A 27,308-nucleotide genomic window follows, 5' to 3' on the forward strand; every position below is an offset into this window, starting at 1 on the left:
TGTCACTCTTGTCTGCAGCATCCCTCTGGCCATTGGTATGACAGTTGACTGTAGGGGGCTGGGCTGGAGCAGGGAGACCAGTTAGCAGCTGATCAGAGTAATCCAAGTTCCTAGGGATCCCAGGGAAGGGGAGGGGCTTGGAGTGCTGGATTCACTGTTGGATTTGGAGAGGGGTTGCATGTGGGGTGAGAGGCACAGTTGGTGTCTGGCTTCCTAACTCACCTCCTGACCCCCCCAGCCCCCATTTTAGAAAGAATACAAGTTAGGCAGGCAGAGAGAGGGCCTACTGCCTGCTCAGGACTGCACATGTCAGCAGGAACCTACACCAGGATTTGCACTTGAGGCAGCTGGGCCCAGATGCCCTCTATCCTTTTTGCCCTATTTTTTATTCCTATTCTCAACTGAACTCAGGAAGTAAAAGGATGGTTAGAAATATCCAGGCAGGATAGAAAAGGATGCTGGTGCAGGGGGCAAGGGTTGGAAGCCAGTCTGGACTGCTTTGGCTATTCAAATAGGAAAGTGTGGGGAGGGAGTGCGGAGGTCACTGCCAGGCTGGGGTGATTTGGTTATTCAAAGCTGGGATAACGGTTGAGTCTCTGAGGCCCCGGGGTTCCTCCCTTACTTTGCCTTCCATTTAAGCCTCTGTATATCTTGCCTCAGCTCTCCAAGGATCTGCTAGATCCTTCTCCTGAAACTCATCCCACAGGCAAAAGGCAGGATTTTGGCTCCTGACGTCCACACCCCGCTACCTAAATCACTTTCAATTGACTACAACCTGATTCTCTTCCTTCCAGCCTCCCATTTCCTCACTCCTTCCTTCTCCCTGGAGTGGCCAGCAGTGACCACCATGGCGAACGTGGACAACCTTGCAGAATACGAAAAGAGTCAGATCAAGAGAGCCCTGGAGCTGGGGACAGTGATGACCGTGTTCAGCTTCCGCAAGTACAGCTCGGAGCGGAGGACGGTCCAGGTGATCATGGAGACGCGGCAGGTGGCCTGGAGCAAGACGGCAGACAAGATCGAGGGCTTCTGTGAGTACCCGTGGCCCAGGCGGTATGGCCTGCCATGCGGCGCTCTGGCCTATGACCTTCCCTCTTCCTGCCTTTAGCTGCAACTGCAGTGGTTGTTTGATATTTTCTGCTGTTCTTCTGAAAATGAAAGTGTGTCTGCCTGGTCTGGGTCACCAAAGGGGTTGCGAGCAGGTGGGGGGAAGTTCAGCCAGGAGAGCCCTGGAAGTCTCAGAGACCTGCTTGGGCCAACTTGAAAATGTTTGCAGGGCTCACCTGGCCTGGCAGGGGTGTGCTCTTGCCTGACAGCACCAGGGGTCACTTGGTTCCCCTTGTTGGTCTTGCATCTGCCCTCTTAAGGGTGAAGTGGCCAGAGATTGCAGAAACTCACAGCCAAATGCCTGTTTAGTTTTACTGTAAACCATAGAGCAAGGAGCCTTTGCCCTAGCTTCTCTGTGCAGAGAGCAAGCCACGGAATGTTCTGTAGCTTTCAGATGAATTGGAGGCATCTTCCCTTCCCCGCCCCCTTAGATTGGGCAATTGACTCAGTTCCTAAAGTTTTTAGGACTTTTTTTTTTAAACAGAGTAGAGAGACTTAAGCAATTGTCAGTTGCAGAGACTTGCTTTAATTTGTATTTTAAAAATATTTTAACTAGCTTTTAATTGGAAAATGAAAGTATACACTTGGGGGAAAAAATCAAACAATTCATAAATAAGTCCTTATTTCCTTGTCCCCTACCCCATGTATCAGAGGCAAAGCAAGCTCATAACCAACTTCTGGTGTCTTCTCAGAGTGTTCTGTGCACATATCGCGTGCTCTGTGTTTTTTACATGAATTGGGTACCTACTGCCCTACCTATTCTTTTGTGCCTGAATTTCTTATTTTTAACTTAGTTATTATCTTGGGTGTTGTTTCTTATTAGCACGTTGATCTGCCTTATTCCTTTGTGACCATGTAGCTTTCCGACTGCAGAGTGACTGTGTGACCCCAGGGGTGAATATTTGGGTCTGTTTCCAGTCTTTTCCTGTTAGCTGTAGCAACTCTCCTTGCATTGTCTTTTTGTGGGTCACAGCTTTATTGAGATGTCATTCACACACCATGTGTTTTACCCACTGGAGATGAGTTGTGCAGTGCTTTTTTTTTTTTTTTTAAAGATTTTATTTATGCATAGAAGAACTGGGGTGTAAGCCAGAGGTGTGGGGGGTGAGAGGATTCACCAAAGACAGAGGGGGAGTGGAACAGGCAGACTGACTGAAATACACTGCTAAGGGGAGCAGTGGGTGAGACGGGAGAGGTCTGTTGTGCCATGTGGGTCGGCTCCCTGGCCGGGGATTGAACTCAGGCCGTAGCAGCGGTAGTGTAATAGGGCTGAGACTTAACCCCTATGCCACCAGGGAGGCCCTGCGATGGTTTTTAGTATATTCACAGATATATGTATAGCCGTTATCACTTAATTGCAGAGCATTTTTAACACCTCAAAAAGAATCCCCCCTTTAGCCTCACCGCTACTCAAACCGTTCTCCTCCTTCCCTCAGCAACCATTAATCTACCTTCCTCCTCTGTCATTTTCCCTGGACATTGCCCATATGTGAAATCACATGACCTTTTGTGTCTGGCTTCTTTAGCTTAGGTTGTTTTCCAGGTTCATCCATGTCATAGTGTGTAGCAGTGCTCTGTTATTTTTTACTGCCTGGTAATATTCCACTATTTGTTTACCCATTCCTCCATGGACAGACATATGGGTGGTTTCTGCCTTTATGCTGATGGGAATAGTGCTGCTGTGAGCTGTCATGTTCAGGCTTTGGTGCGTTTTCATTTCTTTTGCATATGGGCCTGGGAGTGTAATTGCTGGAGCATATGCTTAACCCCTTTAAATCATTTGTGGAACTGCCGGTCTATTTTCCAAGTGGCGGCACCATTTTTCATTCCCTCCAGCAGAGTGAGAGGGCTGTCTTTGTATGATTCTTTCATGCACACATGTGTGTTTATCCTCAGGATGACTTCCTGTCTGTGTCATAGCTGAGTTAAAGAGTACGAGGTACTTCACCTTTCCAGTTTGACACCACCCCACAAAAGTCCATGAGGTATGAGAGTAACCCCACACCTTAATTCATGCTGTGATGAAGCTCTGAACTTGGTCATTCTTAGGTCAAACCTAATAGCTGTGAATGGTTCTTCATCTGCTTTCTGTCATCATGGGGGAGATGAAACAGCCTTCCAAAGCTTTCCTGCTTTATTTTTTATTTTTTAAAAAGATTTATTTATTTGTTTATACAAGCACTGGGTACAGTCAGAAGCACGGGAGGGTGAGAGAATTCACCAGAGCCAGAGCGGGGAGCAGAACAGGCAGAAGGACCGAAGTACACTGTTGAGGGGAGCAGGGGGCGGCAGGAGAGGTCTGTGCGCCATGTGGGACCCTTGCCTGCGGCCGGGGATCGAACCGGCGCTGAAGAGGCTGTGGGCAGCTTTGCAGCCCAGCGCTCAACCACTGCGCCACCAGGGGAGGCCCAGCTTTCCTGCTTTAGAGCCAAGCCGACCTCTTATGGCCCAGAAGCCCTGTGTTGGAAATGCCCATGTGTGGGGGCAGCTCTTGTCCCAGTTTTGTTTGCATTGGTGACACTCGATGTCCCAGGTGGCCCAGAAACCTGTTGCAGCTGGGGCAGGGGTGGAGCAGGCACTGATGGTAAATACAGCTGTGTCGCACTGAGAGTAGCCCGAGCGTCCTTCCTCTACTTGACCTATGGGTCCCCTGCCTGGCTGACCATTAGAAACACCTGGGGGGGGCACTTTTAAAAGCACAGATTTCTGGATCCTTCTCCTAAAGCTCATTCTGGTGGTCATGAGACGGAGTTCTGGCTTCCCCTCAGCTGGCTAAAGCAATACTTCTCCCTGAAGTGTTAAGGATGACTGTCATTCACTAGGGTGGTTGGACTCAGTAGTTTCATAAATGCCCCAAATCCTGGTACCTAGCCAGGTTTGGCATATACTTCCCTAGAGACAGTTTCTCTCCATCCTTCCTTCCACCTGTCTTTTCATCCTTCTTCCATTAGTCTATCCACCCACCCTCCCTCTCTCCCAGCCTCCTTCCCCCCTCCCCGGCCCTCCCTCCCTTTCCTCCCACTGTATTTGAATGCCTGCTCTGCCAGGCCCTGTTGTAGGAACTGGAGATGCAGCAGTATTTAAATTAGATTCAAATCCTCATGGCGCCTCCATTGTCTCCTTAGGTGCACACAATGTGGCTCTTGACTTCTCCCTTATTTGATGAGCTCTGCTGCATGACTGTGGGCAAGCTACATCCAACTTTCTGAAATTTAATCTTTTGTCAGAAATGGGAAGGACACTGGTGTCCACCCGCAGGGTTATGGTTGGGAGGCTATAAAGGAGTAAGCATGCCTGAACTGCAAAGTGGGGCCTAGCAGCCCGTGGGAAACGGGGTTGTATTTTTGCCATTAGTAGCATCCAGTTTGTCTGGGGTGCCAGGTCTTGGCAGGTGGTGGTCCTTTTTCTGGAGGGCAGTAGGGGTCCACTGAGGGGCTTTCAGGAAAGGGATGGTATGATCAGTCTGCACTTTGGACCATGCTCTGATGGTCCCATGTGAGGTGGCTGTTTTAGTGTTATTTGCAAAGTGACGGAAAATGCCAATTTGGGGTTAAAGAGCGTAGACACAGTGCTCTCTGGGCCACTTGGAGTTCAGTTGTCTGGACCCTGGGTGTGGACTCTCAGGGCTGCATGTCTAAGCTCCTGCTGTAAGGGCGGTGCCCCAAGGGGAACCTTCCAGGTTTCTAGTCACCAGTACCCTGAAGGTTACTGTGAAATCTCTAAGGGGTAGGCAGACATAGGCAGAGCCCAGGCATGTGATTCTGTGGTACTTGGCAGGTGGTGGGGGGCTTCTGGACAGTTGTCACAATCCCTTGTACAGGCCAGGTGAAAGCAGACACACATAGACCCTGCTGTCTAAAGCGGGGAGTGGTTCTACACCAGGGTGTCCACTCCTCTCCCTCCAGGGGCATTTAGTAGTGCCAGCAATATCTTTAGTTGCCATATTGGGGGGTGGGGATGCCACTGGCATCCAGTGGGTAGAGGTCGGGGGTAGTCCTTAAGTGTACAAGACACAAAGAATTATCTAGTACAAATTGTCATCGGTTCCATGGTTGAGAAACCCTGGTCCAAATTCACCCAGCTTACATCTACAGACTGTCATTGGGTTTAATGGGATTTTTCCGGACCCGCTCAGATGGAGCCATTGCATTTGTTCAGTGCATACTTGCCATTGTGCTGGGTGCCGGTGCTGTTGAGAGAGAGGGAGCTGCCTGGAGCCCCTGCCTGGTAGGGAAACAGTCGGCAGTCAGCCCTTGCAGGGGCGAGTGACCCACCTCAGTGAGGCCCTTCCTGGGGGCTGTGTGAGGGAGGCAGGAAGGTGCCCCGTGTGTGGGTGTAGGGCAGGTGGTAGGGAATGGGGGCGGGGGCTCAGTGGAGTTGCTGCTTTGGGTGAATAGAGGGATGCTTTGTCAGGTATGATAAGGTGGCTCTCCCAAAGGGGGACCCTCACTGCTACTGAGAAGCATTGGTCAGAGACTTGGGAATGGCTCAGCTGGGTGGTTTTTCTACTCTATGAGGCCTGGGTGGTGGTCATTTGTGGTAGTCAGTTGCATGTCACCTGTTCTGGAAGATTCTGGCATCTTCATTCCCACACCTGGAGCCTTGGTGGTGATCGCTGGAAGACTGGGCTCAGCTGGAGGTGCTGACTGAATGCTGACTGCCTGGCAGTTCCCGGGAGTTGGACTCGTTATATGGCGCCTGGCGGCTCCCTGGGGTGCCTGTTCCATGAGGGCTAGGCAGATGATGTAGGGTTTCTGATGACGTGCAAATCACAGGAAGGCACTCAAGCCAGCTCAGGTGAGCAAGACCAGCTCAGGCTCCAGGAGCAGGGACTGTTTGAGAGGGAGTGGCCTGCATGTCCAGAGCAGGGGCCTAGAAACTGATGGTGGCCGACCTTGGAGCCAGCCGACTCCGAGCGCACCTGGACTCTGGGTCCAGACTTGCGGTTCAGGCCCTGTTCTTCTCCAACAAAGTGCATGATCCGAAGCAACTTCATTTGACCTCTCTCTGCCTCTATTTCCCTTTTGTCAAGTGAGAAAATCAAAGTTCCTGTCTTTTGGGGTGAGAATTAAATGGATTTTGCTTAATGTGCATTTTGTGTGTGGTAAGTATTGCATAATTGAAACTTAATGCAGTCAGAGAAAAACGCAGTGGACAGGGACTCCCAGGGCCTCGCTCCTATTAGAGGTAGGACCGTGGCTCTTGAGCCAACCACAGACACATTTTCCCTTTTGCCTTCCCAGTGTGCCGGGGATTCCCCCCAACACTGTCTCTGAATGTCAGGAGGGAGCTTTGCAGCTGGTGACACAGTGACACCGGGCTGCCCGTGTGGATTTTCTTTCCTCCCAGGGCACCAGGTGAGCAGTCGCCAGGTCAAAAGGGACCCACTTGTGCGTCTTTGAGTTGGCCCTTTGGAGTCCTCTGCAGTCACGTCTGTGTGGGTGCCTGAACATTGTATTAGGAGCCGACATGGTACCAACTATTTGTGAGTCTGGTTGCGGTTAGTTGTGGCCTTGAGCTGCCTTGGAGGGCTTGGACCATGGCCAACTGGACTAAATAGGCCTTTATCCTGAAGTTTTCACTTTTGCTTACCTGTTTTCTCCTTCTGCTTTTACTTATGGCAAGTTGGGGATGCCAATGAATGAGGGGTTGTGAAAAATAGGGGGTGTTCTGTTTCCTTGGTATTAGGTTCTTGACTTTCCTGCCTGGTGGTGGTGCTGATTGGTGGTGGTTGTTGGTGTTGATTGGTGGTTATTGGTGGCGAGTGGTGGTGATGTGGCGATGGATTGGTGATGGTGACTGCCAGTGAGGGATGATGGTGGTGTTGGCAGTGGTTGTTGTTGTTGGTGGTGATCATGTTGGTGCTGGTTGCTGCTGGTGGTGGTGATAATGAATTTGGCAACAATGAAGATAATGCTGATGAGTCGCCTCAATGAACACTTACCATGAACTAGTTCCTATGTGGACATGTCACATAAAAACCCTTTACATCCTCACAGTAACTCTGTAAGCAGGTGTCATCTCCTGGGGAGATGAGGTGACACGCTTCAGGCCACTCAGCCAGGAAGGAGCAGGCGTCCAGTTACACTTATTCTGTCTGCGTTGAGATTCTCCACCTTCTTCCTGCTTTGTGATGCTTTCTCTTCCTCTTCCATCTCAGAGATGTTTCAGATCTGTATATGATACAGAGCACGTTGCTGGAACCTGGGGTAACTTTGCTCAGACTTTTTTTTTTTTTTTTTTTTTTATAGAGGCATGTTTTTCATTTATTTATTTATTTTGTTTGTTTGTTTTGTTTATACATGCACTGGGTACAGTCAGAAGCGCGGGAGGGTGAGAGAATTCACCAGAGCCAGAGCGGGGAGCAGAGCAGGCATAAGCACCGAAGTACACTGCTGAGGGGAGCGGCGGGCGGCAGGAGAGGTCTGCGCGCCATGTGGGACCCTCCTCTGGTGGCCGGGGAGCAGCCGGGGATCCAACCGGCGCTGCAGCCGCGGGCAGCTTCGCAACCCAGCGCTCAACCGCTGCGCCACCTGGGAGGCCCTGCTCAGACTTTCTTAACAGAAGGCAACTGCACCAACTTTTTTTGTGTGAAGAAAACTCTACTGGGAACTGGAGATGCCAAGAGGAGGGATTCTAGAAATGTCCTGATCAGCAGAGAGACTGTGAACGTGGTGTGGACAGTGCTCACAGAGCCAGGGGTGGTGAAATGGAGTTGTGTGGGGTCTTGGCTGGCTCTGAAATTCATCCTTGGGTTTCTTATCCTCTGAAAAAATTATGAGTATTTTCAGATTTGTTATTTTATCAAAATGCTTTTATTTTTCTTCTATTTTTATTTTGTGTAGAATTGGGGTGTAGGCCAGAGGTGTGGGGGTGGGAGGTGAGAGGATTCACCGGAGATAGAGAGGGGAGCAGAACAGAAGGATTTACTGAAATACACTGCTGAGGGGAGCAGTGGGGGAGACAGGAGAGGTCTGCTGCGCCGTGTGGGTAGCTCCCTGGCCGGAGAGTGAACTCAGGCCTCACCAGTGATAGCACTGAGTCTTAACTCCTGGGCTACCAGGGAGGTCATCAAAATGCTTTTAGGATAGTGGAGTTGTTGATATTTTCTTAGCGGTACCTCCTTTCTAAGAAGAAGTCCATTGTCTGAAAGTGGTTCCCAAGCTTCTAAGGCAAGTGTCCTTTCAGAGTTGAGATTGGGCCGGTGTCAGCTGTGTCTGTAAATGTACTTATCTTTTGATTATAGATGTGCTGCTAGGCTTATAACACAGACTCAAGAGCCTGAGGATCCGAGTTCAAAGACCTCTACCCCTTCATGTCACTTCTGTGTGCTTCCATCTCTTCATTCGTAAAACGAGGCAAATAAAAGAACCCATTCCTTAGGGCACTTGTGAGGATTAAATGGAACGATGTATATAAGATACCTCAGTGCCAGGTACTGGGAAGTAAGTGTTCAGGTAGTAGCTGCTTTTGTCTTTCTCATCATCATCAACCATCAGTGGTAGTACATGGCAGAAAGGATGGGGTTAAACACTAGAACATCTATGAACACAAGTTTCCTTCCTGCACCCACTGGATTCTTCTGCTCTCCTTCTGGGGTACATATCTCCTCATTGGGGTTTGGAGTGAAAAAAAGAATTGGTGTTTCTATTCTTGCTGCTGGTAGAGACCTCCTTGTGTGCTAGACAGTTGAGGAATTGGTTTCTGTGGTTCTTCAGGAGGTGATCTTCTGTTTTTGATGGTGATTGTCAGTGTTCTTAGCCTTGGTTCCTTTGTTAATTGAACACTCAGGTGCTTATATGCTGCTTGTCTCACTTGTTACTGGGGAGAAAATGAATAGGTCTGTGGAGGTCTGCAGTCTCATATCATGATAGTCTCATATCATTCCATCACCATGGCGTGTGGCAGACGCTAGGGAGGAAGAAATAGGCACCGTGACAAAGAGTGACCAGTCACAGGCTCTGTTTCAGTAGATCACCTCTCTTTGGGGGTGACCTTTGAGCTGATACTGGAAAGGTGACAGGGGAGAACATTCCAGGCAGAGGGCCCAGCAGTAAAGCTTGGACATTAGTCAGGGTGGCCTACTATAGTGACAAGGGATTTCTTGATAGAAGTTTCTCTTTCACTCAAGTGCTGATTCTGGGCAGGGGGTGAGGGGAAGGACTCTGCTGTCCACTGGCCCAACCATCCCCTAAAGCACCTGAGGTCACCACAGTGTCTGCCAGCATATGTGGGAAGAGAAAGAGTGGAGGGTGGCTCAGAAGGCTTTTCAGAGCCAGGTCTGGAACTGCTGTGCCTCTTCCTTCCTGCCTTCTATCCGCCAGAACTTGGCAGGACTTGCTGCAGAGGATGCTGGGAAATGTGGAAACTGTGTGCTGAGAAGAATGGACAATGGATTTGGTGGGCACCCCCTAGCTCTTGCATGGCCCCTAATTTTGGAGATTACAGAGGAGGCTGTAGGAGCTGCACCCATGGCTTAGAGATTAGAATTATTGTAGGGATTTTGGGGGCATGGTCTTTGTTGTAGGATTCCAGGAAAATGAACACCCTAATTCCTGGGCTTCATGGGAAGGGGAGGTGATCAGCAGTGGGCACTGAGGACACCCTGTCTTATCTGTGATCAGAGCCTCTGGTGGTGCCATAGGCCATAGGCAGGCCTTGTGGCTTCTAAGGTTGCCTCTCTGCCCATCTCTCCAGCTACTCCTTCTGTGGTATTGCTGCTCTACCTTGGCTTTCTGTGGTCCTGTTCGTGAAGGCTTGGTTTCCCGGCCTCTGAAGGGTGGAACCTGAGGGAGGCTTCTAACCGCCACATGCACCCTTTGGTCAGCTTTGGTGGGGGCGGGTGGATGGAGCCCCCTTGGAGCACTGAATTCTCCCTGTGAATGAATGGCGTGGGTTCCCAATCTCCAAGGCCACAAAGCAAATCATGCAAATACGGACCCTCTTGGGAAGTAGGGTCTTTGCAGATGAAATTAGTTAGGATGAAGTCAAGCTAGCGGAGGGTGAGCCCCTAACCCAACATGACCACCACCGTCTGTGTAAGCAGAGAGTGAGGCCATGTGATGAGGGCCCAGAGGTTGGGGTGACGGGCCAGGGAACATCACGATTTGCCAGTGACATTAGAAGCCAGCAAAGTGTCACGGAGCCAGTTCTGACTTACAACTTCAGAGGAAACCAGACCCTTCCTCCCCTTAACCCCCCAGCCCTTGTTTTTGGACTCTCAGCCTTCCAGAACCATTATCTGAACCTCCAGTTTTTATTTATTTTTATTTATTTTTATTTATTTATTTATTTATTTTTTCCGGTGCTGTAGAGGCTGTGGGCAGCTTGACAGCCCAGCGCTCAACCTCTGAGCCACCAGGAGAGGCCCCCTTAGGAATTTTGTTCTATGATTTCTAGATGTGCTATGAGACATCTTTTATTTATCAGGGTTCCGCAAAATTTTTTTTTTTTTAATGTTTTACATAGTGAGATGTTTTCCTTTGCTTGTTATTTTTACTTCATTTTTGTATATAGTATGCATTTGGCATTTTGGGAAAGACCTAAATGAGGAAGTGCTTACAATATTAAGACTGTGCTATATATGTGCTTTTGATTTTCACTTTTCTATATGTTTTCTCATCTTCTTTTGTTTAAATTCTTCAGGACGTTGAACTGCCAATCCCTTTTTGTAACCTTCCTATGATACAACAGTGCTAGTATTTTAGAATTCTATGGAAAATCACCTGTAAAACTCATGTTGTTTTTAAAAAAGTCCATATATTGTATAGCTATGAAGTTCTTAAGATATTAGGGCTAATGTGATGTCCAGTTGAGCACTGTAACCATTTGCTATCAATGCCATATATTGTGTTTTTATTTTTTTTTTTATAAATTTTATTGTTATATTCCCCATACAATTGCAGCCCCCCCATTCTGACCCCAATCCCTCCCCTCCCGCCCCCGCCCCCCTAAAAGTGTCTCTGGTTCATAGTTTTTTGTTGATTTTGATTTTCACTTTCTTATAGTTATTCATTTTCCTGGTCCCTTATTTAAGTTTTCTAGATTCCTGCTATGAGTGAGACCATCCGGTATTTTTCTTTTTCTTTTTGGCTTATTTCGCTGAGCATGATCCCTTCCAGCGCCATCCATGTTGCTGCAAATTGCATGTGTTTATCTTTTTTGAATGCTGAGTAATATTCCATGGTATATATGTACCACATCTTCTTGATCCAGTCATCTATTTTTGGGCATTTGGGTTGTTTCCAAAGCTTAGCTATTGTAAATAGTGCTGCTATAAACATAGGGGTGCAGGTGTTCTTTGGAATTGATGTTTCTGTGTCCTTTGGGTAAATACCTAGGAGTGGAATTGCTGGATCATATGGAAGCTCTATGTTTAGTAGGTCCAGAAATCTCCACACAGCTTTCCACAGTGTGAACCTCCAGTTTTTAGTTATAGGTTACCATGGCCCCAGGAAATGAATTCTCCCCTTTGAAGGGGCTTGAGGGGCCCTGGGGTGAACATGGCTGTGGTTGATGCAGGCATTTGGCCATGATTTAGGTGTGCGCTGGAGTGTGTCCTAATGGAGTTCCAGAACCCTGGCTTTGTTCCAGGTGCCCTCATACTTCCAAGCCCCTGACTTCTGGCCTGGACTGTGAGCAGGAAGAGGGTGTCTTGTACAGTTTAAATGTGGGGACTGTGGAGCCAGTCTGCCTGGGTTTGAAGCCTGCCTCTCACTTCTTAGCTGTGTGACCCTAGGCAAGAGAATTCCCTCTCTGTGCCTCTATCTTCTTACCCATAAAATGGGGAATGTTAGTGCCTGCCTTACAGGGTTGTCACAGGAGCTTCCATAGCTAAGTTGCTTAGGTGCATGGGAAGCCGCCTGTAAGGCTTGTTCTTGCTATTACTGCTCCTGCTTCTCTCCTGCATCTAGAAGGACATCCATGAATTTTCTTCTCTAAGCAACCAAGCCTCCCCTTTGGGCAACCCTGTACATGTCCCCTGGTTTGTGGTTGATCCGCTTCTCTGTGCTCCTGTGGACTGCCAGGCATGGATATGAGGCTTTTTCAGTCTCTTTGGTCTTTTCAGTCTGCTTTTGGGAACCTGGTGTTCCAGACCAAAGCCCCACCTAGCCTTGGGTGGGAGGGGACGGAAGAGGATGGGCAGCTGCAGTAGGAACACATCTTGCCCTGAGAAGCCAGAGGCTGGACAGGGAACCCCTGACTCACTATGGTGCCATGCCCTGGGAGGGAGGGCAGTGTACCCTGCTCCGTGTGATTAGAAGCTCCTGAACAGTTGGGCAGGACAGATCTCTTCCCAATGTCTAACTAGGGGAGGGAAGGCATGCCCTGCTGAATCCTCTGGGCAAGAAAGCTACCCTCACCGCCTGCCCCCCACCTTTCACGTTTCAGGCTAGCAAAGCGAGGTGTCTTGTTTTGTTTTGGAAGAGGCTTAAGTGATCTGCGATTTGAAGTCCAAGTCAGAAATCCTGGTGTAGACTTTTCCTGCCCACTGTCGATGCCTGACCTCAGAGCAGGGCCCTCGGTGGTCCTCACCCCACATTCTGAACCCTGGGAGGCAGGGACCCATCTGTTCTGCTCGCCTGGAGGGATCCCCAGCATCTGGCTGGCACTTGACCCAAGAGGGCACTTCACAGATGTGCAGTCCCAGATGAGTCAGGCAGAGGCCTGGGATGCTCCTCTCTGCCTCTGCTGCCTTTGTCCCAGAGCCCGCCATGTCTGGGGTTAAGACAGGACACCTTTGTGACAGCTCCCTCTTTAACCACACATCTGGTTCCTGTCTTGCCTGGTGCTCACGGTTGTGGGAACTGGTTTAATTTTCCCCAGTTAAAACAACTGGAACTTTTTTCCTCTTCGAAGCAGGAACATGCATTCATTAGTTAGAAACATCATAAACTACAAGCAGGTGAGGGTATGCCTTGCCCTCCCACAGCCACCCAGAGGGATGTGGGTTAACCCTTGGCGTACACCTTCCAGATTTTTTTTTTTTTTGCATGACAGATAACATTTTAGCAAGTACAATCCTTTCATAATACTCAAGTAGTGTGTTTTTTTATTTTGTGCTATATTGTGGTGATCTTGCTGTTACGAGCTATTTTAAACATAGAGAGTGGTGTGGAGAGTAGTAGACATCCTCAAGAGCTTGTCTGGGTTCAAATCTTGGCTCTGCCACTTACAGTGTTTGTCTCCATGGATAAGTTATTGAGCTTGTTGTACCTGTCTATAAAATGGGATAACAGTGGTGCCTTCCTCACTTGATCCTCATGCATTCCTTATGTAGCACCCTTTGGGATAAGGCCTCACATATGTTCTGAAGCACGTAAGAGTTAGCTGCTGTTGCTGTCACTACCATCATCATCCCTACCACTCCCTCCACCATCATCATCATCCCCACCACCATCATCATCCCCATCCCCACAGGGGGATTATAGCTACTGTTATCATCATTTATTGTTATTTCTACATACTCCATGATAGGCAGAATGAAGCACACCACACCCCCTCAAGATGTCCATATTTTGGTCCCCAGAACCTGTGAATATATTACCTTATCCTACAAAAGGCTCATTGTGATTAAGTTAAGGGTCTTGAGATAGAAGATTATTGTGGATTTTCTGGATGCGCTCATTACAAGGTGTTTCTAAGTGGCAGAGGGAAGTGGCTGAGAGCCAGAATAGGACATGTGATGACAAGTTGAGGTTGGAGTAATGGACTCAGTGACTTTCAAGATGGAAGGGGACTCAAGCCAAGGGATGCAGGTAGCCTCTAGAAGTTGGAGAAGGCCAGGAGGCAGATCTTCTCCTGGAGCCTCCAGAAGGAATGCAGCCAAGCTACCCTCTTGGTTTTAGCCCAGTGAGACTCAGTTTGGACTTCTGACCTCCAGAACTGTAAGAAAAAAAAGCCTATGTTGTCTTAAGCCATTGGGCTTTTTGTCATTTGTTCTTGCTGCCATTGGAAATGAACACACATTCCCAACCAACTTTCCACACATTGTAATATTTGCTTTGCATCTTGTTTGTTTTAAGAAATGGACTGTGTTTTGTTTAGCCATTTTGTCATTTGATGGGCATTTGGATATTTCCAATTTTTGTCTGTCATGAGCAATGCTGCTGTGAACATATGTGTACAAGTTTTTGTATGACAATGTTTTCATTCTGTGGGGCCTATATGTAGATGTGGAACTGCTGGATCACAGATAACTCCATATTTAATCGTTTTCCTAAATGGTTGGATCATTTTACTTTCCCACCAATAGTCCAGTTTCTCCACATCCCCATCAACAATTGGTGGTGTCGGTCTTTCTGATGACAGCCAAGCTCGTGGGGTGAAGCTGTCCATTGTGATCCTGATTTGTTTTTCCCTGATGGCATATTGTTCTATTTTATTTTATTTTATTTTATTTTATTTTATTTTATTTTATTTTATTTTATTTTATTTTATTTTATTTTATTTTAATTTTATTTTATTTTAAGATTTATTTATTTATGCGTACAAGAACTGTGGTATAGGCCAGAAGTGGGGGGGGGGGTGAGAGGAATCACCAGAGACAGAGTGGGGAACAGAACAGGCAGATTGACTGAAATACACTGCTGAGGGGAGCAGCGGGCGAGGCAGGAGAGGTCTGCTGCACCATGTGGGTCAGCTCCCTGGCTGGGGATCAAACTCGTGCTGCAGAGGCTGCGGATAGCTTCATAGGTTGTGTCTTAACCCCTTGCACCACAAGGGAGGCTCTATTCTATTTTATATAGAACTCATGGTGTGCTTTTTAGTTGATGAGATGTTTTCCCATCAAACCCTTGCTTTCATGGATGTTGTCAATATCTTACTTTCATTTTCATGGACTTTCACTTTTGTGCCATCGGGCGATCGTCATGGAATAATCAATGAGGAAGCTCTGAAAGGTCAGTGCAGAGTAAATGCATGTGGACTTTGATCCATGAAGTTGTGATTCCTGCATCGAGTCTAGAACCATAAATTTTGCCCATTACTTCTGCTTTTGGGGGACAAAGGTCATTTTTTGAAGGTGGCAGCCCATCTCATCTTTTCCTTGATAAGTGGGCAAGATGTGACCTGGATTTTCCATTATTTCAAGGCTTAGTGCCTCAGCCCAGTGTGTCCACACTCACACTTTTCTCTGAGCCCTGGAAGTGCCTCCTTACTCCTCACTGTCCTCTTGAGCCCCTGCTCTGCTATTTGCTACTAGCTACCCCCTAGAAGGAGCTGCGGGGGTAATAATTGGGAGGTGCTGCTGGCTCCAGGACAGGGGGGTGTGTTTCCAAGTTTGGGAACACCTTGAGGACACAGCAGTTGTTGCACACCTAGAGCTGTGATAGATGTCGGGGTGGAGCTGGGTGCTGCAAGAACAGGTGTGTCCATGTGGTCAGTAGAGTTGTCACCAGTCACCACAGTAAGCCTGTGAGTGACGTCCTTTTACTGGTGAGTTAAGTGGGTTTGGGTGACTTGTCCAAAGTTACCAGTCCCCTCCTGGACTGTATTTTTATAGGAACTACCTCCGGCCAGTTTTCCCCAATTACTGTGTGCTATAAAAATTTTCAGTTAAGAGATTAAAAAGACAAATGGAAGAAAATGTTTGCAAAACATGTGGCAGATAAAAGACTTGTATCCAAAATACACAGAGGATGCTTGAAACTCAGCGGTAATTAAACTACCCATTTAAAAAATGGGAAAAGATCTGAACAGATACCTCATCCCCACCCCCATACTGCCTCACTCCCTCACCTCTCTATTATGCCTTAACTAAACTGGACCCTTTCTTGACCTCCATCCTCTGAAAGATGGTGCCAGTCACATGTTTGGTAGTAATATTTCAACATGTAGGGGCCTCCCCGGGGGTGCAGCGGTTGAGTGCTGGATTGTGAAGCTGCCCGCAGCGTCTGCAGCGCCAGTTCGATCCCCGGCCGCCGGGTGAGGGTCCCACATGGTGCGCAGACCTCTCCTGCCGCCCGCTGCTCCCCTCAGCAGTGTACTTCGGTCCTTCTGCCTGCTCTGCTCCCCGCTCTGGCTCTGGGGAATTCCCTCACCCTCCCGCGCTTCTGACTGTACCCAGTGCTTGTATAAATAAATAAAATAAATCTTTAAAAAAAAAATTTCAACATGTACACACTATAATTTTTTTCATTTATTCTAATATATTTTAAAATGTCATGGTATTAAAACTTATGTATCCATAGCTGTGCCTAGACAGTGAACTCCTCCAGGGCAGGGAAAATGTCTTTTTTTTTTTAATTTTATTTTTATATTCCCCATACAATTGCAACCCCCTTATTTTTACCCTAATCCCTCCTCCCCCCCCCCCATAGTGTGTCTCTGGTTCCTAGTTATTTGTTGATTTTGATTTTTTCTTTCTTATAGTTATTCTTTTTCCTGATCCCTTATTTAATTTTTTAGATTCCTGCTGTGAGTGAGACCATCTGGTATTTTTCTTTTTCTTTCTGGCTTATTTCGCTGAGCATGATCCATTCCAGCTCCATCCATGTTGCTGCAAATTGCATGTGTTTATCTTTTTGATTGCTGAGTAATAGTCCATTGAACATGGACACACTATAATTGTTAATGAAATTTTGCATTCATGTTTTTAGTATTCAAATTCTGGTATGTATTTTATTTTATTATTTTTTGATTAGCTTTCTTATTTATGTATATTTTACATCATTATTTTTAAACAATGTTTGCTCCCCCCCCCCACAGGTGTAGTCCCCATAGAGTTTCCTTCACCAGTGCACCCCTGCACCATCACCTCAGTCCCCTGTGCTCCTCCCTCCTTCCCTCTAATCCCTCTCCTTCCCCCGCTTCAGGATGTCTCTGGTTTATAATTGTCTATTTGTTTTTGTTTTGTTTTGTTGTGCTTATTTTACTTTTTTCCCCTGATGTCTTATTTGGTTCCCCTATATTCCTCCTTTAAGTGAAATCATCCAATATTTTTCTTTTCCCTTCTGACTTATTTCACTGAATATAATCCCTTCTAGCTCCATCCATGTTGCTGTGAATGGCATGCGTTTATCCTTTTTGATTGCTGAATAGTATTCCATTGTGTATATCTTCTGGTATGTATTTTATACACAGGAAGGAAGGAAGGAAGCACATCTCACTCAGAACCAGTTCGGTTTCCGGGGCTTAGTCACCTCTGGCCCAGAGCGCCTCTTTTGGACCCGGTGCCCTTCCAGAATCTACTTCCTCCTTTGCACAGCCCACTTCCTCTGTTGTCCCCTTATTCTCTCCCTGGCAGCAGATGTGTTCTCTGCAGGGCAGCTGCTCTGATGATTATGGTAGTGGGTCTGTATCCCTGCTTCATGTGGTCAGGTGGCTTTATTTTCCCACAAAGGCAGAAGTGTGGAGTCGTGCACATGTTCTGGCTTCGCCATCTGCTGGGGAGTCTCCTAGATGTAGATGTGACACCCGATTGCCGGACTTGAGCATCCAGTTCCAGCTCTGCTTCTGCCCATTTTGGGGGATTACAGCAGAACCTTCTGGGGGGGCTGCATCCCAGGGGGTACCGTTCAGCTTGCAGACTGGGAGCTCCACGGGTGCTGGACATGGGAGTCTGTGCTCTTAGGTGTTACTCTGGCTACCAGCGTGGGCCACAGGTGGGCAACTGATCTTATATGTCATCATCGGTTGAATTACTTGCATCTGGAAATAGAGCATGGCGGGTAGATCGTGAGGGTCAGGGTTGGGATTGGGGGTGTGGGAAACCTCAATGGAAAGGTGACATTTGAGCAAAGATTTGGAAAAGACGAGGACTTGAGTCATGTGGGTTATTGGGAAGGCGATTTGGGTCTTGATTGAACCGGTCGGGGTCTTCCCGACCCTGCTGCTGATTCGGACTGGTTGGTTTTGGGTCAGAAACTAAACACTGCTAGTGCCTGCCCTTGTTGCATGGCACAACTTCTGTCAATGTCTGTGACTATGCCTGGGAGCTCTCGCTGACCTCTGGTGCAGGCAAGTCCTGGAGAGTTAAGGCCTTTGGAAGTGGCCAAAGACCAAGGACAGACGGGGAGTTGGTGGATCAGTGCTCCAGCTGCCTCACCCTTGATCAGAACAACTCTGACGCCTGTTTCCCACTGGCTGTCTGGATTCCTAGTGCTTTAAGCAACCTTTGCCCAGAGGAGGAAGGAGCTTGGGAACGCCTGTTCTGACTGCCCTTCCTCCCCTGCCCCACGGCTGGGAGCCTCTCCTAGATAAACAACCTGGACGTGCCTTCTGGATAGAGGGTCTGTTTCTTGGGGGAACCTAAATGGAACAGAAGCTGTGTCAGAAAGCACATGGGCCAACATGGAATTGCTCTGGGACTCCTTGTTTTCTTCGTCCTTGGTGTTGCGTGGCCAAGTGTGTACTTTCGCCTCTGACTCTTGATTGCCAGTCCCCTCTGCCATTTGTCCTGATTCTAGAGAGACAGGGCGCCTGATGGCTCAGTGACCTCTGCCCTCTATGCATGTCGGTCTGTTTTGGCTGACAGGGTCAGAAAGTGCTTCAGCCAGAAAGAGAATTGACTGACACGTGGAACAAGAGTGGGAATCCCTTTCATTCTCTGTTGGTTTTTCTGCCAGTTTTGCTTTCCACCCTGTTCTCTATTCTCCAGCAGATCTCAGAGAGCAGATCCTGTGGCCGTGAGCAGTTCGACCCTGCAGCCCTGCGCTTACTCTGCTCATTGTCCGTAGTCAGTCCTTGCTGGTGGGCTTCTTATTTCCACATGTGCTTACTCGCATCTGCAGTCATTTATGGGGGTGAAAAATTTGAGTCGCCCTGCATGCAGATTTCCAGCCAGCTGCCTTCTCAGCTCATGCTCTCTTCCTGAAAACAGGTGTCCTTTTTACAGACTACTCAGTGCCACGTCTTTCTCATTTTTTCTGTGCTTTTCATGAGTAATTTTGTTGTTGAAAAAGGCCCCCAAGTGCTGTCCAGTGTTCTAGGCACAAGGTGGCTGTGAGGTTCCTTATAGAGAAACCATGTTTCAGATGAGCTTCGTTCAGGCACACGTTACAGTGCTGTGGGTCGTGAGTTCAGTGTTGATGCAGCAACACTATACATTAAATATAATTACATAGAAATACACACAATTGAGTGGATGATGAACATGTCATGACCAGAGGCTCTCAGGAACCTAATCCTATATTTCCTGTAGGAGCTCTAGTTCAGTATCTGCTAATTCAGTGTTCATGGTGACTTTACACGGTGCTAATTCTGTAATCATGGTGACTTGACTGTAAAGGATGAGAACTGGCTGTCTCTGTCAATCCAGGGGAAGACTCTGGGCCTGCCTTTGTTGCCTGCTCACCACGAGGATCAGTGACATCAGCTCTAGAAGAGCAGAGTCTGCTGAGGCCAGGGGATGGGTGGCACAGCCTCCACATGGAAGGGGACCTTTGGCACCAAAGCCTCCCAGTCTGAAGTCTGAGTGCCCACAGTCCTGTTTTCCTGAAATTTCTACTAGTTCTTCCAACATCCCCAGGAGGTACTAGACCTCAGGTCTGAGTGGGGAGAAGGTCTGTTTCCTGAGAGTTAGCCTCTTCCTCGGCAAGGTGGTAAAAGCTGTTTGGGAGCTGGTGTGTTCAAGTATGAGATCAGGAGAGAGTGTCTTGGGATGTGGCTCCTTCGGGTGGTCATCCCTTTGTGCTGATTTGTCATTGACTGGATTCATCCTTCCCACTATTTATTCATTTAATGACTAGTTATTGATCATCTAAGGGCAAGGAGCCTAACAGGTGGAGTTTAATCAGTTGAATATAGGTTGAAATAGGCATGGTCTTTTTTTTTTTTTTTTTAAGAATTATTCCTTTGTTGTAAGATTTTATTTATTTTTGTGTAGAAGAACTGGGGTTCAGGCCAGAGGTGCGGGTGTGGGGGGTATGAGAGGATTCACCAGAGACAGAGTGGGGAGCAGAACAGGCAGAAGGACTGAAATACGCTGCTGAGGGGAGCAGAGGGTGAGACAATAGAGGTCTGCTGCGCCATGTGGTTTTAGCTCTCTGGCCAGGGATCAAACTCAGGCGTCAGTGATGACAGCATTAAGACTTAACCCATAGGCCACCAGGGAGGCCCAGACATGGTCTTTAATTTCATGGGTGTTATTGTTGGGGGAGGCAGGCAGACATTGGGCAGATCTTCTCATGAATGCATTTACTGCATTTATTTTTTTTTTTAAGATTTATTTATGCATACAAGAACTGGGGTACAGTCCAGAGGTACAGGGGGGTGAGAGGATTCACCACAGACAGAGTGGGGAACAGAACAAGCAGACTGACTGCAATACACTGCTGAGGGGAGCAGCAGGTGAGACAGGAGAGGTCTGCTGCGCCAGGTGGGTTACCTCCCTGGCTGCGGATTAAACTCATGCTTCTTAGTGCTGATATGTAACCCCTTGTACCACCAGGGAGGTCCCATTTACTGCATTCACAAGGAGAGGAGTTAGGCCTTTCTGCCGGGGACCCTGGGAGCGTTGTACCAGCTGGTTGCTCAAGAAGCAGCAGCCATTCTGGTCTGACAATGACCTCTCTGGTCCCAGGGGCTGGGCTTTGTGTCTGACGCCACATTGGACCTGTGTCTGAGAGGGGTGTGAGTTTGTACTTCCTGGGGCGACCCAGGGTGGTTGAAGTGCTGCAGGAGGTCACGTGACATCGTGCAGCCAAGCTGCTGTGGGCGTGACTCCTAGCTCTGACGCTGTGCTGGCCCTTCAGCATCTGTGCCTGAAACATCAGTGCTGGTCCCTGCCTTGTGGGCCAGATCCTTCAGTTCAACACTCAGCTGTGTTGGTGGAATCAGGGGCAGCGGATGGCTTTGCTTACACAGGATTGGGGCCGCCGAGGGAAAGACCTTTGCTGGTATTATCTTCTGAGAAGGAGATGCCCTCTCACCGTCATCCTGTCCCTGCTCTGGCCTGCACGCCAGCTTTGGGATGGAGTTTTAGTTCTCTGTTGCTGTATAACAAACCATGTCAAAACGTAGGACCTAAGAACAATGATGTGGGTCAGGACCCAGCTGGGTGATGGTTCTGTCTTATTTGGTACTGGCTGGGGTCGGGGTGGGGGGGACCTTGCCAGCTGTATTCAGCTGGTATCTGGGAATTGAGGTCCCAAGACACAAGGGCTCATGCCTCCCATGTCGGGCCCTGTGCTTCTTCATGCAGCCAGTGTCTGTCTGTCTGTCTGTCTCTTCCTCCTCCTTATCTCCCTCTGTATGGCTGGCTGGGGCTTCCTCACAGCAAGCTGACCTCATGGTGGTGGGACTTGTCACTTGGTGGCTGGCTTCCAGGAGAGAATGAGAGAGAGCTGGAAGGCGGCAGGCAGTCTCCAGGTCTGAGGCTGCAGCTGGCCCAGCGTCACTGTGAACGCTTTCATCTAGTCCAAATCCCAAGTTGCAAGACCAGCCTGGGCTCAAGAGAAGGGAAATAGATTCCACCTCCTAGTGGGAAGCGTGGCATAGAATTTATGCCTGTCTTTAGCTTACCAGCCTTAGAGACCATAGTAGCCAGGGGCATGTCTAGGGCTTGACCTTGACTGGTCCTGACCTCTAGAAGGCAGCTCTGGCAAGCCTCTAAAGAGGGTCCCCTCCAGGAGGAGAAGGGGTCACGCCATGCAGGGCAGGGTCTTTGTGCTCGTGACACCTCGGGGCTTGAGGGCAAATATCGTAAGATGCAGCTGGGGGAGTGGGCTCGGGTCCAGCGGATGTAGCATTGGAGCATCTTTCTGCTGTTCGCCTCACTGTTGGCCTCAGTAGGGCGTAAAATCTTTGCCTATTTTTAGCTGAGATGAGGGGCAGGGATAGAAGAACACTGAGGGACAGAGCCCCTCCCTGGGGGTTCAGCGAGGTGGGAGGTAGCACCAAAGACACTCAGCGTGGAGAGTGAAGACCCAGGCTCCTGACCCCACTGCTCCCTCGCTGTGTGACTGTGGGCAGTTGTCTTAACTTCTCTGAGCTCAGCTTCTTTCTCTGGACCGTTGGATGTTGGGGCCCCACACCCCATCGGATTGGAGTGGGGGTCGAATGGACTTGGGAGCACAGCGCTCGGCCCAGAAAGTGCTCAGAGCAGGTCAGCAGCGGGGGTAGTGTTAGCTCGGTTACTCTTACTTTTACCAGGAGTGCTTGGATCTGCAGTTGTTCCAGCCTTTGCTGAGGTTAACTTTTGAGTGTTCTTTTCCCCCAGTTATAAAAAGAGAGGGTGGCCATCATCAGCAGTTTGGGAGTTAGAAGGATTGTTGTCAGCCCGCTGTGCCAGCCTCGCATGCCGCAGCCAGTGGTGCTAAAGGTGGTGACAGAGGGAGGGGCTTCCGTGCCCGCGGAGATGGCTGCCCGCGGGTGCTGGCTGTTGGTGGGAGGGCCTCTGTTCTCCATGGTGCCTTGATTGCTCACTAGCGTGGGTTCCTGGTGTGGGGGCCTCAAAGAAACTGGCTGGGAGGGAGATGGCAGCTGCTGGGTGGTTGCTTCAGGTCTGGGCTCTGGAAATTGACTTCTCTCTCATCAGAATGAATGATTGGGGGGTGGGGGGAATAGAGCACTCTTCTTGGTGGGGGGAGCTGTGACGTGGGCAGCCATGCTTTTCAGTAGACCAGGGTGTCTGCTGCATCCACCGTCATCCTAAGGGGCACTGCCTGCCCCTAACACGGGGTGCCTGCCCCTGATCGTCTGCGTTTAGTGTGGCTATGGCTTCAGCCAACACAGTTAGCAAAAGAGAAGTTCTCACATTGCACCTGCTCTTCAAGAAGACTCCAAACATGACTGCAGAGCATCTGAAGTGGCGTGGTGGTCTGTTACCTAACTTTTTGGTCTAGAATGTGGGGCACCTCCGGCTCAGGCCAGGGTATGCAGAAACAAGACCTGCTCCTGCCCTCCTGGGACATGCAGTCCAGTGTGTCTTATTCCTGGGGTGAAAACACAGGGACTAAGTTAACCTTAAGGCTGATAGTAAGAGCTCAGAGAAGTCAGATTCTGGGAGGATTCATTCTGATAAGACACAGAGACCTGGTTGTCATCGACTCTGTTCCTTCCTGGCATGTGACCTGGGCCCAGTTACTTCTTCTCTGAGGGCCCAAGGCCATGATCCATGAAGCGAGGTTTAAAAGACTTACACCACAGGGTTGTAAGGGCCCTGTGAGCTGGACTGTCAAGCTCTACGATTGTTCTGTCACTTCCGTCCTGTGCCTTGGTGTCCTCATTGGCGAGGGCCTTTCTGACCCATCGGTGCGGAATCCATTCCTGTGGGCATTTGGTGCCCTCTCCCTTCCTGTAAGCCTTTGCAGGGGACTGCGTTGGTTCTCTTCACCATGCCAGTGCCCTGCACGATGACTGCCCTGAGCCATGGGCATTGTCTGAGTGGGTGAATCTGTGCCTCTTCTGCCTGGCCTTGGTGATAACCTTTGGCTGCAGTGAAATGAAGCTCTGGAGGTTTGAGCTCTAGGAGCCAACCGTCTGCCAAAGGCTGTGTTGCCAGAGATCTTGGCAGAGTGGACAACAGGCAGGCCAGCGCCACCCAGCCAAGCATGCCCCTTCATCAGATGTGGCTGAAGATAGGCACTCGCAGGTGGTGGAAACTGGGTGGAATATCTTCCCCTGGCCACGAGTTTCCATCAACACTGAGTGGTGCAGTCAGAAACATAATGTTGAAATGGACAACAATTGATGTTGACAGGGAGCGTGAATGGAGGGGTTGCTTCCTCTTCCACGAATTAATGGGGAATTGTGGAATTTCTTTTTTTTTTTTTTTTTTTTTGGTGGGGAACTCTGAAGAAGTAGTGAGAACTTAGGGGTGTACCCAGATACCATCATTTCATCCTCTAGCCCTCTCCCAGAGGCAGGTATAACTCCTGATTCACAGATGAAGAAGCCAAGGCTCAGAGAGGTCTAGTGATTGGCCTAAGCCACACAGCCTGGGAGTGGCAGGATTGGGAGCCACATCCTGGCCTGTCTTCTCTGGGGCTTGGAGGCCTGGATGTGGAACACAAAGATCCCTTTGGGTGTGTGGAAGCTTCTGGGGATGCATGGATGGGGGGAGGCTGGACACAGGTGACAGGGAGGTTCCTGTGAGTCCCCTGCACAGCCAGGCTCAGAGGGTTAACGGCCCCAGGGGCCCCTCCTGACTTACCACCCCTCTTTGGGGGAAACAGTCATCCAGGCCATTTCAGGAGGAGTGGACTGCGTCCCATGTTCATTTTTGAAAATTACAGTGACTGTGGTTTTATTTTCCATTACACGAGCATTACAGATCCATTGTAGAAGCTTTGGAAAATATAAATGAACATGGAAAAATATCCCTCATTGCTGCCTAACTCAGCAGCCACTGGAAACAAGCCTTGCCTTTGGTACCTTTCCTGTGAGGATGACATCTTTTAGGGTTGTGATCTTCGGGGAGGTAGAAGATCCACCTGGGATTTTTAACTTTTCAAATGAAGTTTATTGAGGGACAATTTACATGCACTGAAATGCACCCATTTTAAGTCTATAGTTTAGCACATTTCGACACATGTGCGAACCCTCCTGTTGATGATAGAGAACACTCCATGACCCCAGAAAGTCCCTGGGGTCCCCCGCCAGGCAGCCACCTGCCCTCACCCCTGATGGACTTGCGTGTTCTAGGGTTTCCTGTAACTGAGCTCCGGGTGCCATACTCTGCTGTGGTTGGCACTTCAGTGCCCTGCCTGAGGTGCCTCTGTCTTTGCATGTCTCTTCTAGTCTACCCTTGCCCATGCCGAGTGCAGTTTCACTTCTGAATACATCTCTGCTGTTGACCCGTACTCCTGGTGGGGGACCTCGGGCACCTCAGTTACCCTTCTGTCAAATAGGAGAAATCGTCTCTTCTGGACTGAATTGGTGTGAGGGTTAAGTGAATTCCTCTAAGTGGCGGAGAGATTGCCTGGCACATTCAGCATCATTGACAAGTGCTAACTGGAGGGTGTTGGTTGTTGATGGTAAAAATGATGGCTTCGGCTATCTGTTGCTGTGTAACAAACTACCCCTGACACTTAGAAGTGGACATTGGAGATGGTTCCAGTTTGGCGCTCATTCTGCATGTGTGACTAAAACAACACAAAGGGGAGCCTCCCGGGTGGCGCAAGGAGTTAAGTCACAACACTATGAAGCTGTCTGCAGCCACTGAAGCATGAATTTGATCCCCAGCCAGGAAGGTGACCCAAATGGCGCAGCAGACCCCTCTTATCTCGCCTGCTGCTCCCCTCAGGTGTATTGCAGTCTATCCACCTGTTCTGCTCCCCACTCTGTCTCTGGTGAGTCTTCACAACCCCCCCACCCACACACCTCTGGCCTGTACCCCCAGTTCTTGTATGCGTGAATAAATAAATCTTTAAAAAAATATAACACAAAGGGCAGCCTTGATGGCCGAGGCCTGAACACTGTATCTTGGTGACACACTGACCAGCAGCTGCTGCCTCTTCTAAGATGGGCAGTGCTGAGGAGCGTGCGGGGCTCTAATCTGCTCTGCACTGGCCCTGTTTTGTGTTCTGTGTCCTGCTCTGGTCTTGCTGGGCAGACTCGCCTCTTGCCTCACACGAACTGCAGGAAGTGGCCTCCATAGAAAAAAAATGTAGAAGCAGAGGCTTGTGAGCTTTGGGGCAAGGGAGCAGCTCACTGGAGCACAACGCTCCAAAATAGGTATTTGTCAGCTACATCGCCGAGTGGCGTGGGGGGCAGCGCCAAATGCTTTGCATAATTTCCTACTCAAAAGGATAGGTTTGACTGTGAGCAACTTTTTGGGGCCAAAGGGAAAAAAATATCTCAAAAAGATTCAAGTCTTTTCAGAGCAGCAAAACGTAAGAGCCAGATGGAGCTGGGTTCGAATCCCAGCTCCATCATCCAGGCTCTGTGGTTCGGGCAAGTTCCTTAACATCTCTGAACTCAGTCTTCCGGCATGTTCACTGGCCAAGATGGGGTCAGACACTCCAGTGTGTAGGCAGAGCTCCTGGCACTGCCTTTGACATGGGGTAGGGATGCTGCCAATGTGGAGTGTCTTTTGTTTCCTCTTCCATTTTCTGCTTTTTCCTTCTTCCAGTTTCTGTTTCTGTAGCTTTAGGAAGGCATGAGGGAGGGTTCCCTTCAGCTTTCCTAGGGAAGTGCTTCCAAAACCATCTATGAAGTAACAACAACTACTGCGAGTATCTCTTCTTCTGCAGGTCACTGACGAGGGATTGAAAGGCACAGATGTGCGGGGCTTGAATAATGCCTCTAAAGATACCCATGTCCTCGCCTCTGGAACTAGGAATATGTCAGCTGACATGGCAAAGGAACTTTGTAGATGTGATTGTGTTATGGAGTTCAGGTGGGAGATGATCCTGGATTGTCCAGGTGGGCCCAGTATTCACAAAGGGTCCAGATAAGAGAGGCTGGAGGGCCGGAGTGAATAGTCAGTGACATGAGAACAGAAGCAGAGGGGTTCATGAGCCGAGGGGGCAAGATGGTCAGTCCACTGGAAACTGACCATGCATGGAACAGGAGGCTGGCCACACCTTGATGTTAGCCCAGCAAGGCTGATTCTGACTTCGGAACTGAAAGAGGACACATTTGTATTACTTTAAGCCACAGAATCTATGGTCATTTGTTATAGCAGCAGTTGGAAACATAGACAGCTTGCTGGGCCTATGTTGTGAAGGTTGCAGAGGAAGCTGCCCTCCCAGATGGTGGCCATTTTGTGTCCATTTTTTGTTTTTGCTCTTGGGCAGATTATTTTAGTCTGCCTCTGGCACTGGGGGATGCTGGCTTCCCTGGGGTCTGACCTTGGCGCTTCTGTCTCTGTGGTCAGGCAGCCAGTGAGTTCCTGTGGCCGGGGAAGCCACTGCTGAGGCTTCTCCCTTCCTCTCTCTAGCAGGAAGAGAAGCGAGCTTCTCCTGGGGGTCATGGGGGCCTGGCTTCCTGTGTATGTCCCCACCTGCCTGTGCCACCTTGAGGTCTAGGGGGCTGGCACAGGACCTCTGCTGCCCTGGTGTTCTCTGCGGCCAGCTCCTTGCCAGCTGCAGGTTTAATTTTTCTTCAACGAGTGATTTGGTAGCATGTGGCCTGTGGAGATGTGTGTTAGAGACCCGTCAGACCCCATGCAGAATGGGGTGAGACCCCAAGTGTGCTTGTGATGCCTGACTGAACTCCATTTGGATAATAGGGATCATTATTATAACTAAGGAACAATGCCAGGGCTGGGAAGTAGAGCAGGTCTCTAGGCTGGAGTGGTCTGCCTAGTGAATGTA

The 27,308-nt window shown here is 49.1% G+C and overlaps 1 protein-coding gene across 1 annotated transcript in view; it reads left to right on the forward strand.

The window, feature by feature from the left end:
- Positions 1–811: 811 nt before the first annotated feature.
- Positions 812–27,308, forward strand: part of PLCG2 (phospholipase C gamma 2) — a gene marked incomplete at its 3' end in the record, with an annotated part of 131,541 nt that continues 105,044 nt past the window's right edge. The window contains exon 1 of the mRNA XM_084257077.1: positions 812–1,031. Coding sequence (XP_084113203.1) covers positions 848–1,031 — 184 coding nt within the window. The 5' untranslated portion in view covers positions 812–847. The remainder of the gene's footprint in view (positions 1,032–27,308) is intronic.

Source organism: Talpa europaea (assembly GCF_964194135.1).
Source record: "Talpa europaea genome assembly, chromosome: 16".
NCBI classification, from domain to species: domain Eukaryota; kingdom Metazoa; phylum Chordata; class Mammalia; order Eulipotyphla; family Talpidae; genus Talpa; species Talpa europaea.